The sequence below is a fragment of the Filicampus tigris genome, chromosome 14, assembly GCF_054856515.1.
Source record: "Filicampus tigris isolate MCC_2025a chromosome 14, RoL_Ftig_1.0, whole genome shotgun sequence".
Lineage (NCBI taxonomy): Eukaryota > Metazoa > Chordata > Actinopteri > Syngnathiformes > Syngnathidae > Filicampus > Filicampus tigris.
The window spans coordinates 23,104,233-23,122,967 of record NC_141230.1 but is presented as its reverse complement, the minus strand read 5'-3'; the positions used below and the strand labels follow the sequence as shown (position 1 = coordinate 23,122,967).

At 45.2% G+C, this 18,735-nt stretch overlaps 1 protein-coding gene across 8 annotated transcripts in view; it reads left to right on the top strand.

The window, feature by feature from the left end:
* tns1b (tensin 1b) overlaps nt 1-18,735 on the top strand; it is a 93,247-nt gene that overhangs the window by 2,157 nt on the left and 72,355 nt on the right. For 3 of the 8 annotated variants that reach the window (XM_086051194.1, XM_086051196.1, XM_086051195.1), the window contains exon 3: nt 5,251-5,370. The exons of 1 other annotated variant lie outside the window; for it this stretch is intronic. In XM_086051194.1, coding sequence (XP_085907320.1) covers nt 5,251-5,370 — 120 coding nt within the window. Of the gene's footprint in view, nt 1-5,250; nt 5,371-7,432; nt 7,564-13,397; nt 13,751-18,735 lie in introns of those variants that run through there. 4 more of the 8 variants (XM_086051203.1, XM_086051204.1, XM_086051197.1 and 1 more) reach the window with 2 other exon arrangements.

Here is an 18,735-nt window from a genome sequence, read left to right as displayed (position 1 = left end):
TGAGGACGGCCAATCATTTGACTCCTACCTGCAGCTCTGCCAGTCGGCCGGCGCAAACCTTGGGCAGAACAAGAGCCTCTCTGTCTAGTCTTGTTCCTTGTGGCCGACCGTGTTGTCGACTCGGGAGAGGCGCGAGATGCTCGAGCTAACGCAACCCTGGAAACCTTGGCAGGACATTGTGGCTTGCTTTGCGCAAGACTGATTTATTTAGAAATGTCATTGTCTTTATTTCGTTCAGCCTCTCCTATCATCTTGCACGTCAAATTGACCTGTATTACGTTGAAAACGCAAAAACAAACAAACACATTTGTGGTTGATATCTTCTCTCGGAACTTATTTTTGTGAGTTCATTCTTTGAAATATATATTTTACAATGAATCTTCTAAATAATTTCGTTTAAGACATATTTTTGATATGTCATCTTTGTTTTCAAAGTATCTAAGTTTCTTTGTACAGTATTTCTGTGTCCATATAAGAATTGCCGTCCTTGCTTGCTTGGACATTGTGGCAACATAACGTGGGCGGCCGTCCACATCCGACCCTGTGTTGACATGATGGCAACGCGTCAATGTGCCTTTTGCGTATTTTTGTTGACATTCTGGCCAATGTGTGGCGAGTCTCTCAAAACTTGGCAAGACGGAGCGGAAGTCTGCTTTCCACGACACGGAGATGCCGCACAAGTCTCACTCGGGGGTCTTCGGAGGCGTCCTGGCCACTTGAGAACGACTTGGCGTTCTTTTCTTCTTTTCGGGATGTTTGGGTCTCCGGGTGGGGGGGGGGGGTCATGACTGTGACAGTGGCGCACAAGCCAAGTCGCCCAATCATGTTTTCAGCGTGGGCAGAATGTTTTCCTTGTGGGATGTAATAAATGCCCCCTTTGACATGCTGCATTTACTCTCAATGCACACAGGAAGAAAGACCCCAGTTTTTTTTTCTTTGCCCCCACCCAAGCTTCCCCTCCTTGTTTTGCTCCAGTGCTCGTGACAAGCTGAGGCACATCGTTGCCACTTTGCTCTGACTGTTTTTTTGTTTTTTTTTGTTTAAGGATGCTTTAGTAGGTATTTCCACCGGAATGTGCTTTGACGTTGGACTCTGCAAAAATAGATTAGGCTCTCGTAGGCACCATTCATTATTTCATGTCACAGATTCAAGTAATTCCATCTGAGTAATCGCAGACGTTTTGCTGAAAAAAAAACGTTTTTTTTTTTTTTTGAGATTGCAGAAAAAAGGTACCGGTAATATATTTCCCAAATGAAAAGTCGATAAAGTGTTGAATATTTTCAAGATAAAAAGGCAAGATTTTTTTTTTTTTTTAAATGTGCAAATTGTATTTTTCAAGATTGAATTTCTAATTTTACAGAAATAAAGGTGCATGTTCCCCACATAAATTGTTGCATATTGCCAAGATTCAAGTTTTGATGGCAAAGGCATATTATCAGAATAAAGTAGTAGCTAAAATCACATTTTTGATAATTTGATATGATTTGATATTTTGTTTGACCTCAAAAGCTGTATGTATATTTTTCAGATCTAACTCCTACTGTTCCCACAGTAAATCAAATACATGTTTATTTCCGGCCACTTGCTCGGCTCCAACTATTTGAAAAACATGAAAGTACGCGTGCACACCATTGTTCTTTGGAGGTCTTACTATGCCGATATTATTAGCTAGCAGAACATGAGTGGAAACTTAATAGCCTTCCATCCCAAACAAAAAAAAAATGGCACATGCTCCACGTTCCTGTCCTGATCCCGGGCGAGCGGGCAGCCGGGCGGGCGTGTTCGGCCCTCGGCGCTGTGCGCCGAGGAATGTCTCATTAAATCACACTCGCCGGTCTTGATGGCCGACATTTGCTGCATCGTCGGCACGCACGCACACACGCACGTAAACGTCACTCCTATTCCGACTTAAAATTGAGCCCTCCTGTTATGTTCATTTTTCAGCAACAGCCCCAATCGTCCTTGCAGTCAGTTTGACCGAGTAGGCCCGACCCATAGGAACTTTGTTGAGGTTGCTTCAGATGCCGATACAGGAAATCACCCTCCTTCGCAGATTCCAGGTTCACAGTCCCGCTATTACGATGATGTATTTATTTTGGTGCAATTTATAACTCTTGCACTGCCTTTGTTTTGGGTGTGATTCCAGTGTCAGCCACTAGATGGCGGCACACAATTATATTTGATACTGTGTACATTAGAGTATACAAGACTGAAAATGGGACGTTATTCAAACTCAGCCGAGTTTTTACAGAATATTATTGCATTCCAAGTCCTCTTCAATCCTGCTTTTTCCGCCTACAGTAAGTGACGGCTGCCCATTGTCTTTCTAGATGCTTTTTGGATTGAATGGAGTCAGAGATCCCTCTAGTGGACAAGTAGGGCAAGGACATCATTCTGAGTGACTCCAACACTCAACAGCATTTACTGTTTCAACGTTTAAGCGGCAAAAAGGAACTTGTTGTCTATCAGAACAGGTAAAGTTCTGTATGTATTTGAAGCTGATTTAGTTTCTTACAATCGGATGTGTTTTGTGTTTTATTGTGTTCTGATCCTCTGTGGCTTTTACGCTGATTTTCTTCTATGAAATGTGGGCAACCTTGCTGTTCATAAATGAGCTGTAGAAATGTAAGAGATTGGATCGCATCAAAAATAAGGAAAAGCGTAGATACAAATACTATCGAGTCAATGAATTGAATTTTCCATGTCAAACAAAAAAAAGGCAGCCAATAAAGATAAAGCCCAGTGTATTAATTTTTGCATAAAATATTAAGTCAGCTCAGTTTGACTAAACTGACTTTGACTAAAAATGAAAAGATTTTTGCAAAGTCTATCTGAATGTTGAGTAGCCCTGAGGTCGTAGCATTCTGTCTTAACTGCTGTATAATTATGACTCCGCTGTTGTGATGACTTTTTTTTTTTTTTTACCAAAGATTAAGTGCAGTTTCTGTTAAATTGCAGGGGTCTTAGTGCATCAGACACAAAATCCTTTAAACGCACTTTTGTTGGTTCCAGAGAGACGTTCCCAGGCTGTAGAAATAACAAACCGGATGACCTCAATTGAGGGCTCCTTTCCCGTTGAACATATTCACACTTGGTCTTACAGAAGTCAGATTCTTTCAAGGAAGCCTCCTAAAATCCTCACGTCAATTAACCACTTTTTTGAAGTGATACGACATACAAATGTATCACAAATTATTTTGCGGACCCCCAAGCTACGGCTTTGTGAGACCTCTAGGACTCCGGTTTGAGAACCACCACCGTGCTCTCGTTGAGTGTCTTTTTGCAGAATTCTAAAAATATCCCCAAATGAGCTCCACGACAACGAGTCGTGCCACTGCACACTGTTGTTGCGGCGTCGGCATTTAGACCTGCGGGAGAGCGGCACAAAAGAAAAAGCCAAACAACCGGCGGGGAACACAATCCATCTTCCAGACAGCTGGCCAAAATCTCCAGCATGCTTTTGCACCAGCTGCTGGTAAAACATTTTCAAATCCAGCTTCTTTTTTTCTTTTTTTTAAGAGTTGCCTGACCAACCAGACATTTGATCATACTGAAGTGCTGTATTCCAAAGTGGCAATTTTACAGAACCAAACACGGCAGCATTTTTTAATCCAGTTCCCAACTGGATTTCACAGCTGAGTTTCGCGAAAAGGTTTCAGGAACGCGTATTGTGGTGACCAAAATGTGGATTATTTCTCTTGCGAGCTTCAACCATCAATCAGAGTCTCAGCACGGCTGTCAACAAAACACCCAAAAGCCATCTCCACTCCACTCAACCAACCGGCCCAAATCGGCCATCTAGGTGTGAATGTGAGTGTCAATGCTTGCTTGTCTTGTCCACTCACTGTGCACCTCACTTCGACCTAATTTCTCTCCTTTTGCGGTTTTTGGTAGCCCAGTTTTTGCTTGCTGAAGTGATGCATCTCGAATGAGAGACGCACATCTTTGTATGTTGGGGAGGAGCGTAGCCTGGGTTGTTAGTGGAATTCATGGAGAGCCTTCAGCGCATGTCTGTGAACGTGTCCTACCGGTGGTCGAATTTGTATGATGACTTTGAAATGACGTTCAAGTAACTTAGGGATCTCGGTTTGTGGTGGCAAAACTTTTTAAAGGCTGTTTACAGTACGCCGATGCTGAAAAGAGTCCAGCAGGGGGCAGGCTGTCTTCTCGTCAATCCCGCCTGGGCTTCCTAACAACGTGTTCATGAGCTTCCCTTGCCGATGTCAAGTGTGAGCTAATGCGAGACGGGCCTTGCATTTTTGTAGCCTTATCAGAGCGGGCGGCGGGGAGCGCCGCTGGCAGAGCGCGCACACTTCAGAGCGCGCACACTCCAGAGCACTCCCGGCCGGCGGCGACAGTCATCACACAGGCAGGCCTCCCTCAAGGCTTAGCACTTAAGCGAGTGATAACAATCCCACAGAAAGTTCGCCCCCCATGTTAAAAGCTAAGCACACAACAAGCACTTTGATGTTGTGGAGGGAGGCTTTGGTGGGCTCTGTGGAGAATGAAGTGTGCGTGGCTTGCACTTGCGGCTTCACAATGTTGAGAACACACACACAGGTTACTCGTTCGCCATATTGGACAGTCACACAGTTTCTGTATGCCTTGGCTAGTTCTGAAACGGCGTTTGCACATGAAAGACCAGTTGTTTGATACTAAAACCAAGGCATTGTCATTTGTGGAGCAATTGCATGTGAATGGGCAAATGTTGAAGGAAATCGTGTGGAATCATTTGGAATGCTGTGGAATCGTATTGATTGAAATGAAAGGATGTGGAATCAGCTGAACTGTTTAGTTGGAATGAAAGTTGGAATGTTTTGAGTTCTTTTATTTTGAACATTCGGGGACTTGGGAATGAGCTGTGAGGAGAATGGATGGATGAATAGTTTGAAGAAATGTGTAAAAATGCTTGTAATGTAATGTAACGTATAAAATAAGCCCTATGCACGCACATGCATCTGGAGTGGTTCAGTTGTGTTCACTTCACGTTCCAACAAGCAGATTCAAAGTTTGACCAAGGGAACATGCAGCCTGCTCTCCGCTTCAACACCGACCTTGTGGTGCAGGCCAAAAGATCAAGGGGAAAAAAAAATATATCTTTTTGCTTTCCATGTTCTGTTCTCCTGACACAAGCTTTCCATGCTGTGTACGTGCGTGTGTGCGTGCGTGTTTCCTCTCCTCTGGCTAACAATGCTACTCAGGAAGTATGTCAGGATAAGGGCCAGACTACAGGGCTCTCTTTTGTCACAGAGAGAAGAACATCCAAGTGGGAAAGCTCGGACAGTGAAAGAACGCTTTGGATACATCAAAGAAGAAGGGGAAATACGTCTTCAGGTGTCTTCCGAGACGACGGCAATGTCCCTCTTGTCGGTGAGTGCCCGGCGGTCACGTCGTCGTGTCGGTTTGACCTGTGGCTGGCCAGCGTTTTGCTTCCAATCGCAAGGTCAACCCGGTCAGATTGCACTCTGTTGCTGGGCTCAAGGGGTCCAGTTCACTTTGTTGGAGTCACTTTAACCCCGTTGTTTTGATGTGGGTGGGTCTTAATGACCCGTTTATACCATGAGGGAAAAAAAAAAAAACATGTTCAAAATCTACCATAAAATGAAGGTGGTTTTGCCCTTTTTCTACTTGGAAAAAAAACCCTAATAATATTGCTCCTCATTGATTTGCACATTTAAACAAAAAATGAAAATCTCAAATCATCTTTTCCAACGACCAAGTGAATGGAATTTATGGAAATGCCATTATTCCATTCCAGTCCCCCTGAAAAAAACCTAAATGTTTTGTCAAAATAGTTCTCTGTAAAACTCTTCTTTCTCATGTATCTCATGTAATAATTATAATTAAATGGAACATAGAGAATTAACTAACCGCTTTGTGCATCACACTGTAATTCATTGATTGCGGCTCTTTCTGCTGTGCGCAACTTGGCCATTAGGGGGGCAGTATAATACCGTCATGCAGGCACAAATGAAGAAGAATTTCACAGCTGCTGCAGGTGACACCAAAATAAACAAAATACTGTATACCATTGTGTAATATAAAGTGAAGTTCTTACTGCCCCATTTGACAAGATCTTTTTTTGATTATTCGGATTACTTGGTGACTAAGAAAATTTCAGAAAATGAAGAATGAAGATCTTTTTGCCCCGATCAGCTGAAAACCACGTGATCGGACCCGAATTCCGATCACGTGATCGGATCGGATCGGGACACCCCTAATACAATAGCCTACTTCCACCGAGACAAATGACCCAGCGAAACAACGGAAATTGGCAAATTTCTCATTTAGCACATCTTGCGATACGGTTTTGCTAAGCGTGCTTTTATAGTTTTTTGTATTTCACCCATCTGCATAAAATTAGCATCATAGTTTTCTGGGACACTGTGTTTTCCCCCAATTAGATGTCATTTTCTCTTGCAATACTGATGGACTACAAAAAAGGCGACCATCTGCTGACTCAAGATAGAAGCCAAGCATCTTCGCACTGCTAATGAAATGAGCTTTGATTTAATCCCTTATGGCTTTCTGCCACGCACTCGCATTGGCCAAGCTCTCACATTGAAAGAAAGAAAAAAAATGGGTGCAATGGATCAATAGTGGTAGGGGCGGCAGACAATTGAAACATTAATCATAGCCACTTGGTTGGGATGTAATAGGACGGCCCGTAATGTGATGAAAAAAATCGTCTAATGTGGCACATGTTTTGTATTCCAAATATTTCAAGTAACGAACAGCGGGCCATGCGGCCTTGCTGGGAAGTGTCAACCTCAAATTGGCACACAGAGAACGCAAGGACTAAAGTGAAAGCTCGGCAGCATTTATGAGGAGATTCCACACTTGTATGTAGCGCCCACCCTGATCGGGGTCACGGGGACTTGGAGGCTAATCTAATAGACTGCAGCCCACCACTGGTTGCCGCTCAATCACATTGAGTGGGAAGTGAACCTGGGAAATTGCACCCGTTGCAATAACGTCATCTGGTCGTTAGAGTTGCTTTGAGTGTGGAGGAGGAGGACACATCTGTCTTGTGTCAACAAGAGTCATTAGCCTGAAAAGCCTCCCTCCCTTTTTCATCACTTTAAGTTCCTCCCCCATAACACAACTGGCGCCGCCACCTCCCACTTTTGTCATCTGTCTTGTTCCCCTTTTTCCTCTGCTGCAAATGGAAGACCTGCAGCATCCTGCAATGAGGACGGATGGATGCGATGCGAGGCGAAAGAGGAAAGGACGTAACGCCACTTGTCAGGAGTCTACGTAGGCACTGAAACCAAACCGGACATGCGTCCGCCATTTCTTTGATTGGATCGAGCGCCGCTCTGGGTTTGTCTCTGTGACTTGTCTGCTGAGTGGTTTCAAAGAGGCGACGGGCGAAAGCGGCAAGAGAGACGAACGAAGGCTAAGGAAGCGCCGCCGTCACACGATTCCGATTCCAGGATTCCGGGAGGTTTTCCGGAAAGGATGGGCAGACTCCACTGGTGTCTCACCACAATCTTCAGTTGGGCAAGATTGTTCTTGTGCAGCATCTTCCCTTTTTGGAAACGCAGGAAAAGCCAGAGCGAGGTATTGTTCGTCTATTATCCGTCTCTTGGAAGCTATCATCAGAAGTCATTGTGGCCAAATTTCACACGAAGGCTCAAGGTTTGACTTTCATAAGAATAGGTGGAAATTGCGGATGGTCTCGTTGTTGACAAGCTTTTAGTCAAAAACAAAACTCTGAAGTGATGGGGGCCTCTGGACTGGTTGGAGATTCATTCATTGTGCCAGTAAAGGTGCACACGATCATTTCAAGATCAAAACCAAGTCAGGTAGTAGCCTCGAGATTTTGCCCTTTAATGAAATGAAATGGAATGGATGAACAGCAAGCCCACCTTTGTCACCGGGGTTGCCTTCCAGACTACCTCCGCAACATACGAAATCCATACTGTAGGGACCAAAAATATTTCTTCTATCATTTATATATACTTAAACTTAATGTGTATAAATTCCAACATATGTATGTGAGGTGCAGGTATTATTTTTGTCCATTTGGGGTCACCATCCTCAGGTTCTACACTGTAGTATCTGTGATATTGAATGTGTGTGCGTGCCTTAAAACGGTGAACCTGACCTGCCGAGCAAATGAGAATGTACACTAGACTTGACCGGCGTCAGCTAGCCCTCGTAGGCTATATGAAATTAGCTAACGATGTTTACTTTACCGTAGGCATGCGGTAGTATAACATGTTTTTTCTTAGGTCATGTGGGATGACGCAAGAGTAATGGAGGCTTCGCACCATATCGCAAACATATTGCAAGCTCATCTGTGACTCTCCGAGGAGCTTTTGTCAGGGCCTTGGCCTGCACGGCACTCACTAATCATTACTGATGCACCACAAAAAGGCAGCAGTAAAATGAACTCACAAGTCTACAAAAACATTTTGTCTCTGCCGGTTGAAGGAAGCAATTAGGAGATCCGTCCTCACGCAGAAGCAGAACGACCTAAAGCCCTGTGCTAGAGCAACAAAGATGATCGTCAGGTGCAAGAAGTGGAAGGTTTAAGCTTGGCCAAGTCAATCTGCTAGATTTAAACCCTATCGAGTATGCGTGCATGTATATCTGCCGAAGAGGAGAGCAAAATCAGTAACAAATGGCAAAAAGCGTCATCAAAAGTAGAACGCACCCATTTAGATGCACGAGACACAGGATTAACGCTGCTTCATCTATTTGCCTTACTCTCGGTGCTGTGGAAGTTGATCACTTCTAACGTGTTCATAATCTTTAACCCATGCTAGCCACCTGTTTATTGAAATGAAATGTTAAAAGTATGTGTAATAAAATATCCAATTAATGAATGTGATAAATAATAATTTAAAAAATCAATCGATACATTTGAATCAAATTTAAGGAGGAAAATGCTCAAGTAATGCAAACAAATATTGCAGAACTCACACCCACCCACACACACCCACACACACCCACACACACACACACACGGTTGTGACAGAGTAGTGTATTCACACTTGGACTTGGGCACCTTGCCTGATGGTAGATTTGCTGAGTAGGGCAATTAATCTGGTAAATGCAGCCCATATAGAAACACTCGGTCACAATGCAATCACTTAAATGAAGTGGGGGAAGCAATGTCATCAAAACAACTTGCAATTCACTATACGCAAAATCTGGCTGCTCATCATCTTTTACCTTCACCTACTTTGTGAAGATGCGAGCCGTCGGTGGCCCGATTGAAAACATTTTTTTTGCTGTGGTTTGGGAGAGCAGACTTGACACGCAAGAGTGGTATGAACAAGGGATGGACCGATTATCGGCCGGGCAGCGGCAACACGTGGACGGGCAATGTAACAGTACACAGTTAGTCATGCTGTATATTCTTTATCTTCTGTGAAAAATGGGTCAAATTAGTGCTGTACTGAGAAGCTGAGACATCCCAATGAATTTCCCGTCTGTCTGCTTGTCAAATACTGCCCTCAGGGGTCTAAGGAGGGCAGGCCAGCAAGAGAAGCACAATAAGCCGCTTATTGATACGGTGTGCCCAAAAAGGGTTCATTTTACAACAATTTTTAATTGTGTCATCACTCTGTGTTTTTATAAAATATGGCGTTGGAGAGTGCTATTTTCCTTTTTTGGAGAAGCAGGAATGAATTCTGCTCATATCTTGAGGCACCACTGTAGATGGCCTCCTGTTGTGTTAGCATTAGCGTTAGCCCTTTCAAACGGAGTGTTATTGTTTTCCTGATAAACGGCAACACAGGCTAAAACGTGCCCTTACATGTGATGTGAGTGTTGGGCAAAGGGAGGGCCGGGCTTCGATTGTTTTCAACAGATGCAAGTCGTGGGGGGTGGGAAAGGGTGTGTTGGGGGTGCTGTTGAAGTTTTTTTCAACAACACGGTGACTTGCCTTTCATCTGGCGGCCAAGATGCCAAGACACGCCCCCGTTTGCTGCATTTGTCTGCCCACCACGTTCTGTCTGTTCAACAGTTGGCAGGCGGAAAGCAACAACAAGTAACAAAACCCCAAAGTAGCTGATTATTTTTCTTTTTTTGTAACCGAAGAGTTGTTATACTTTTTCAGCAATAGCTTCCCATGACTTCTCCGTGAGCTTCCACGTAAGCAAAGCATCGTCGTCGTCATCCGAAGCATTGTAGTCGCTGCGCTCATCAAAGCACGCCAACATCTTGCTACACTTTGTCAAGTATGAAATGCAACGGCAGCAACGCTAACGCCGTTATCAATAACATGCACAGATCCATCCCTCCATCACAGCGAGCAAGGGATCCAAAATTGCTTTAGGGTTAGTATAGCAATCTCCTGATTTCCCAAATCAAACTACTCATGTTGTATCAACATAATAAATGTGAAATGTTTTGGTTCCGACCACGTGAACATCTCCTAGCACTGTGGCTGCGGCGAAACATCATGTGGAAAAGACGAGTTTCTTCTTGTGACAATTTGTAGGAGTAAGTGGGAGCTGGCCACTTTTCATGCCCGCAATACTTGAGCTCTGAGAACCCGTGTTGTCGTTGTATTCGACGTCTCCGCGTTTGTCTGCCTTGCCGTAGAAATTGCAGCCGGCGCAGCAATTGCCGTCTGTCTCTGCAGCCAAAAGTGCACCGACTCCATCACCTATTGAATTTCCCCCCCCCCAATTGAAAATCCACTTTGAGCGCCTGTAAACGCTGCACTTGTTTGCTTTTTTCCTCAGGACCTGGAAAATGCATTTTAAATGTCCATAACCTTTTCAGATTCTTCATGACCGTACAAGCTCCGTATTGGGCAAATTCTTCACGACACTCACCTTGACTTCTCTGATTTCTCTGAATCGCACTGTAATTGTCCGGCCATCTTTCTAATCCTGTTTCGAGGACAGTGAGCCTGCCTCTGACTGACTGCTAATCTACTTAATGGTGCGAGTGCACGGCTCTTGGCCTTCTTTTTGCGCAATGTCAGCGTTACAGAGACATCATTGCGATGTAGCATATTTAAGGCACCTAGGCGGTGCAGTGGCCCTCCCTCGTTTTGCCAACAAATGATTGGCCTTTTGGGGGGCCTCAACATGCCCCATTATTAAGGAAGTGCATATAATGTATGATGATGTAACTTTATGTATTTTGGGGGGGTTCAAACACAACAGCCCCAAAAGTCAATCAGTAGCATCCCTTGGAAAGTTTGGGAAAAAAATGACACCCCTGGCAGCGATTGACATGAACACATCAACTGAAATGAAGAGGAAGTCGGCCATTTTTGTTGATGAATTCACTTACTTGTGCCCCTATGAAAAAAAGTAAAAAATCAACCCCTGTTACCCCCAACACTAGTTTAACCCATTGATGTGAACTCTGTTGGCCATGTCTATCATAACAAAATTTCAAGGAGACATGCATGAAATTAAATCACAAGTCGATCATCTTGGTTTGAAGTGGCTTTTTTGTATACATTTCAGAGCTTGTGTTTTTCAAGATGATGTTTTTTTAGTTGTGAAACCGCTCTGCTTTAATCATTTGGACATTTGATGTTCGGATAAGTCCACTGATAGTGTAGTGGTACACACGCCTGAGTTGTGTGCGGGCAGCGTGGGATCGATTCCCGCTCAGTGACAGTGTCTATGTGTGCCCTGTGACTGGCTGGCGACCAGTTCGGGGTGTAGTCGACCCTGTATAGGATAAGCGGTTTGGAAGATGACATGACATGACATGTTCGGATAAAAAAAAAGCAAGAGGCTCACGTGAGACGTTGATTCCGTAACATTTGGCAGCTCTGCGTGTTGCCACATAAACGCCGGCCAGTTTTCAGTTTTGCGTTTCAGTAGTTTCATTTGAGGGGCAAAATACACATTTTACGTTGCAAACAGTGATGCGGGCGGCTCTTATGGGTAACAATACGTTGAGCCCACAAAGAAGGGGGACTGCCTGACCATTTGCATGAATCTCAAAACAGGCTGATGAAGACAGCTGGAACTGATTTAGCTAAATTGCTTGTCTTGGTGCAATGCGTTTTTGACCATGTTCCTACTGAAGTATCACGTAGAAAGTAAATACCAACGAAAAAGCACATAGAACACGTCTAGGCGGATTCTTAGTGTGAATTTGAAACAGGCATGAAACACACTTAGTAATTCACATTTTCTGGCAGTTGGGGTTCAACGGTTTGAGTCTCCCTTGTGTGACTTTGCTTCTCGAAGGCTTGGCCTGCGGGTAATGCCAGGGGATTAATCCTCTCTGCTTGCTGCATGAGTGTGTGTGTGTGTGTGTGTGTGTGTGTGTGTGTGTGGGCGTGTTTCTACACGGCGGTGGATTTGTCTATTTATACGGTGTGTGTGAGAAAGATGTCAAGAAGTGTGCGGATACAGTATGTGATTAGTGACAGGTGTTGGTGTATATATCTGCTACATTTGCTCATGTAAACAATGAGCGTTTATGTTCTCCGCTGTGAGAGACTGACCCGGAATTTTTGGGGTGGGGGCTGAAGGTGTTTGTGCTACACAGTGATGACTCATACTTACAGTACATACTCATGTCCAACAGGGGGCGAATCCACTCAAGAAATCATGATCACAACATTTGTTCCAGTCATATTGCAATATGGATTCAATTATTTTTCTCCTTTAAAAGATTTTCTCGAGCTCCAGAACATGTAAAACTCTCACACCAATTAACGTAACACAACTGCTGTGTTGCTACTCGCTACAGTTGAATACAAAGTATATAATACTGTCATCAAGCCTTGGTAAGTTCGACACGTCGACTGGTCACGTCAACCCCTAGTGGACAGCTTTCCCTTATGTGCACATATCTCCACAGATCTTCCATTGGGTTTAAGTCTGGGTTTAGGTCAACACCCTGACCTGACCAAAGCTATTCTCTCCGGATTGCGGGAAGAATTGACATTGCTTCTTTCATTTCAATGTGATGAGAGACCACCATTTTCTGTGCCCTGCTCGGGATCTGTGCCTCGATGCAATCTCATCCCTGCGCTCTACAGACCATTGGTTTGACTCGATGGCTTGCTTTGATATCCACTGTCAACTCTGGGATCGTGTACTTTACAAACAGCCACGTGCCTCGCCGGATCATGTCCGCTCAATGGATTTACCCCAAAGTAAACGCGGCGGTTTACTCAAGATGTAAATGTTACACAGAGAAATGGTACTGGAAAAGATGGGGGAGGTGAAGGGCAACGGATGCTGCGGGGTACAGGAGGGGCTAAGGGATCAAGGAATGAATGAAATTAAAATAAGTGCGGCTGAGAGGGGTTAAGAAGGGGGGGCGAGCTAGGATGAGATAGAAAGAGGAGGGGCAGGGAGGGAGAGAGAGAGAGAGAGATGGATAATAAGAGTACCCCCACCCCCTTTGGTCCATGTGGAGAGGTTGGAGCTGGCTGACCCCCTCCCCATCCAGCCCCCCTTGTTCCCAAAAAGCTTTGTGAAACTTTGCCCCGGCAGAAGGGAAGAGCGGCAGAGTGGCGAGAGAGAGGAGAGGCAGTCGGGATCCAATTAGAGGACGGAGCCGCACTGACATTGAGGGGGGAACAAGCCAAAGGATCCCGAGGTTCCCAAGCGGCGATGCGCCCCGTGCGGCCGGCCGCCCTGTGCGTCATCATGGCTCGGCCAGCCCGGATCGGACGTCCCGCAGCCCTCTGAGCGTCCCGCGCCGTCCGTCGCCGTCCGTCGCCATGCCTTCCGTCTCCCTCAGCGTGCCCACGCTTTTGGCCGGTCCTGCCCGTACCTGGGTCTGCCTGTCCTGCATGTTCTGGGTGAGATAATCGCGTTTGTGTGGTGGCTCGCGGTGTCTGCGGCAACTTTCCGTTGACTTGTGAAAACAGGCCAAGACAACTTTCTGGGAATGAACACATTTCTCTTGTCTGGATCGCATGAACCATGCAGACGAGACAGGGCAACGTCCGGGTGTCTCGCATGCTCGAGTGTTCGTGGTCCAAGTCCACAAGACTTCTGGGAAGGAGCAACTTTCTCTTGCGTTGTGTCCACAAGACAACTTTCTGACAATGAACACATTTCTGTTGTCTTGTGGTCAAATCATTCCCGGAGGAAGGGATGGCGCATTCCGAGTTTCACGTTTCTGCCGTGAGCCGTGTTTCTGCCTGCCTTCTTTGCGGCTTGATACTCGTCTCATTCCAGAGCCAGACCCGGCAAGCCGAAGGATCTATTGGGTGGTCTGCTTGTCGGGGGTTGGGTGGAGGGTTAGCTCCCAGGCTGCGGGGGGCCTTGGCACTGTGACACATTGGAATTAAGCAGCTCTTGGAGGAGGATGCTGCAGTTGGGACAACCTACGCGTTTTCCGCGTCGGCTCGAATGGCTCTCGACACTTCCCCGCTGCCTCGCTGTGCCCGGCGCGAGGTGCCTGGGACGCGCAGCTATTTTTTGCTCTCGTATAATTTAATCTGCCGCGCATTCCCGCGCTCACCGAGGGCTTGTTTGCGCACTGACGGGTCCTCCAAGTCATAACGTGCAAGCCAAAGTTGAGTGTTTGTTTGTCTTAAAGCACGTGGCTCTTATTTCAAAAGTTGACGTAACACTCCGGTTATGTCTTGTGTCTCTGTTTCACCAAATAAGTGTACAATGACACATGATATCAACCAGAGGTTTAGACAGTAATGACCCATATTGGGAGTTTTCTTTTGTCTTCGACAGTTTAGGGTCATTCAACATGCCCCTGGTCAAGCTGACCGATTCGCATTATTGCCGCTCTGGCGAAACAAACGTAACCACGATTATATTCCAAACCAATTAAAACATCATTTTTCAAACATGATTCATCATGTGAGTGTCAGGCCCGCAGATTTAAAAACCCGGATCACGTTGACCCGGCGATATTGTTGCTCCTCCTGCAAATAAAGTTTGAAAAAACAATGAAAAAAGTGAGGTGCAAGGCCAAACGATTGGAAAGAAATATTGACCCGAGTCAATTTGACCCGCAATAAAACAGGACGGTTAATATCCCATGTGAATTCAAAAATATGAAACATGATATCAAGAAAAGAACAAGCTCAAGAGAAAATTCCCCCCCCCCCAAAAAAAAAGAGCTCAGGTCCGTTTGACCTGTGACATAAGGGGGTGGAAACACTGTGCGTGCGCTTTTCTCCCATTATGAATAAACATTCCTGGCACAAAAAAAAAAAAAATCAAAGTAAACCTTGCTCTCCTCTGGAAGCGAACCGAGGATGAAAGAGGGGAATCCCTGAATAGCCCATTGAGATCCATCTTTTCTCATTCTGTGCTGGCCCTTTGGGACGTGACTGCACACCAGTTCCTCACGGGCACACTGGATCATCTTACAGAGCTGGCTCTTCATCAGTTAATTACCATTCTTTCCGAGGCGAGGTGAAAGCAGGGGGGTTGTAAAAGACCCTCCGAGCCCTCAAACCTCCCCAGCGGCATAGCTTTGGGTCACTGATTGACTGCATCGCAGCACTGTCGGACAAAGCCAGCTGGTGGATTCCTAATGGGCTCAATATGCGGCTCGCCATTAATTGGCAGTCCCTTCGAATGTCGTTAATTGAATTGTTAGTAGAGGACACTCATTCCGTAGCAAATCCTTTTCCGAATTGCTGTTTTTTAACGTGTGAGCATTCTCTTTGTGCTAAGGTTTATGACTGCATTATGATAACTAATCCTCGGGATTCTCGGCTTACGACACATTTCAGTTCCTATTTCGGTGACGTAGCCTCAACTTATGTGTGCTGTACATCGGTTCCGCTATTCACAAATTCACATATTTGTATTTTTTTTCCCCCCCCTGTCAAACCTCCTCTCAGTTATTTGCTGGTGAATTACAATATTTGCGCTTTTTTTTTTTGTAACGTCCTAGAATGGCACAAGACCAGGCATGAAAGTAGTAATTGGTGTCAAGGAAGTCAAGTCGGGTTTATTTATGACCACATCCCCTGATCAGGGAGGGAAAAAAGCAAAAAATCATCCAGCCCTCCTTTGAATCATTGTTCATTATTTTTCTTTCAACAAATGAGTCGGCTTTTGTGGGTGCTTCAAGTTCCCCGAACCCGTTCAATGTTTTGCAAGTGTGTATAGCCATCTTAAAACTGATGGATTTTAAGGCGCCAAGCAAGACCTCCAAACTCATAAGTAGAAAAAAAAGGCCCCTGACACCAGCTGAACTGGTCAACACAAAACTGGGTGGACGTGTTTATCATAACAGGATGCGCAACAACGGACCCATCTCCTCAGTTGAACAAGAAGTCGGCCATTTTGAATAATTGAGGCCAACTGGATATTAATAACATTGATATTGTAATATCAGGGAAAATGCAAGGAGTTTATGTGCCAACAGAGTGAAAAGCACGGGTGTCAAACCACCCACATAGCCCGATGGCCCCCGCCCAGAGGCCATTTTTAATCAACTGTTGCTCCTTTCACATGTTTGCTTTGGATGACTTGCATGAAAAATCCCAAACAACAAAAAGGGGAAGTTCAACCAGCGCTTGGTTGATTTATGAGAGGTGTTGAGCTTTGTGTAAGCCCCCTCCCAGCCCTTTCGGTGGCCAAGAACCCCCCCCCCCCCCCAGCTTTGGGCACGCTTGACTGGCCACATTGGCCTTAACCTCCCATGGTCTTCTGGCATTTGCGCAATTTGGACCGCATTCAGTTTTCCCAATTTTTACGCTGCCTGATCCAAGGCTGCTTGAGTTCGGTTATGTCCACTCAACTGCACACGGAGTTGAATTCTTTTCATTCCTTTCTCTCGTGCCAAATCTGATCAAAATGTCAGTTTTTTTTGGGCAGCATAGGGGACAAGTCAACTTTTGTAATAATCCTCCCGTAAAAATGTTGATGCAGCAGCCGCATGTTTATTCATCAGACAAAAAGTTGAATTGAAAAAATACTGTACTGTATATATACCTAAAATATATATTTTTTATACTAAACATTGTTTATTATGGATTTACAATCTATGTTAGCAATTTCTTTAGGCACGGCGGGCTACCTGGACAAACAAATCTCGTCGCGGTAATAGAAACGGAAAAGAAGAAAATATGATGTTGAAAATGACGTCTTGTCTGACATGAATTTGCCATGATGCAATTTGCCCAGTAGTTGTTGCTCATTAAAGATCTGAAAAAGAAATACTCAAGGAAAGTATGAAAAATTGAGCCAAGTACAGTCACAAATGCCATTGGTGGGACGATCTAATCGCATTGCTCCTCCGTCTGGTGTTTTTGTTTCATTGCCCCTTTGCAAACAAGCTTGGACGGGCTCCAAAACTAACACATGAGGGGGTTACAGTGTCACGGCCCCTGACTGAGCGTGAGTATTTGGAGAGTTGGGAAGTCAAACGGGGGTGCTGCTGAATCCGTGCCAGCTTTCAAAACACGTGTTGCATGGATGCTTAGAGGGGAAGTCAACGCAAACGTATTTTTTTTCAAGAATATGTTCTATGCAAGCCCACTGGTTGAAACAGGGCATTATGATAAATACTGCGTTTGTGGAAGATGAGAAATGCATCTGCTTTTAGCCATGTCTGGGGGCGGCCATTTTGTCATTTCTGTCGACTGAAAATGACATCACAACTGCTCACAACGACCAATCACGGCTCAGATTCAGAAAACAGATCAGCCGTGATTGGTCGTTGTGAGCAATCGTGATGTCATTTTCAGTCGACAGAAGTGACAAAATGGCCGCCCCCAGACATGGCCAAAAACTTGATGAGCATTTCTCATCTTCCACAAACGCAGTATTTATCATGATGCCCTGTTTCAACCAGTGGGCTTGCATAGAACATATTCTTGAAAAAAATATGTTTGGGTTGACCTCCGCTCTAAGGAAATCATTACACGTTCAACAATTCAGAGGTGGACACTGGTTGACGTATGTGAACTCAATCCACACAAGTAGTCTAATGTTGAAATCTGATGTTCATCTCTGTGATTCTGATGCTCTGTGGAAAAAGATGGATTTTTTTTTTGCCCCCTCCTTCTTTACTTATGGCTGACTGGGTAATTTCCTCCCTGTGATCCATCTAACGGAGATGAAATGGATGTTGAGAGCGGAGATGTTGAGGGTGGGGGGCAGAAGGGAAGGAGGCGAGCGAGGCTGGAATGCCTGGGGTGCATTTTCCCCCCAAATGAATAGCAGGTGACTGTTCATTGTAAAGCCATTTGGACAGTGGGAACTGGCGAGTGCAAGAAAGAGGAGGAAGGGAAAGGTCTTTGGAGTGCCTCTGCGCTGAATTGTTGTCCCATTCCACTCGTTGCGTACCATTAGGGGACACTTCCTTCTTCGGCTCTCAAGTGCTTTCATGAAATTGGACCTTCGAAGTGGCTTTGTTTTTACAAGTGCTGTTGGGGGGCGAAAAAAGCTCATTTACAACTTTCTTTCCCCCAAAAGTCTTTGCAAAGTTGCCTGCGGAGTAATCTCTGAGGAAGAGATGCAATGAGTCGAAAATGGAACCGGACAGGACAGGACAGGACAGGACAGGGGCAGTGAGCCAGAGCAGACAGTGCTTTGCTGGGAGTGGCTCTGCATCCGTCTTAGTGCAAATAAGAAGGAAAGGCAGTACATAATCCTCGTGATCATCATTTGTAAGGTCGTGGAAAAACCTGGAAACGAAATGTACTGCACTTTCATCACTGAGTAGAAATTGCTGAACACTGCGGGAGCAACTCCATCAGAGAGTTGATTGCACAGGTGCTGGCTCTTGCCGCGGCCGCCCTTTGCTCCGGGCAACTGCAATTTCAACGGCAAGGCCGATAAACTTGGGTGCTTCTGA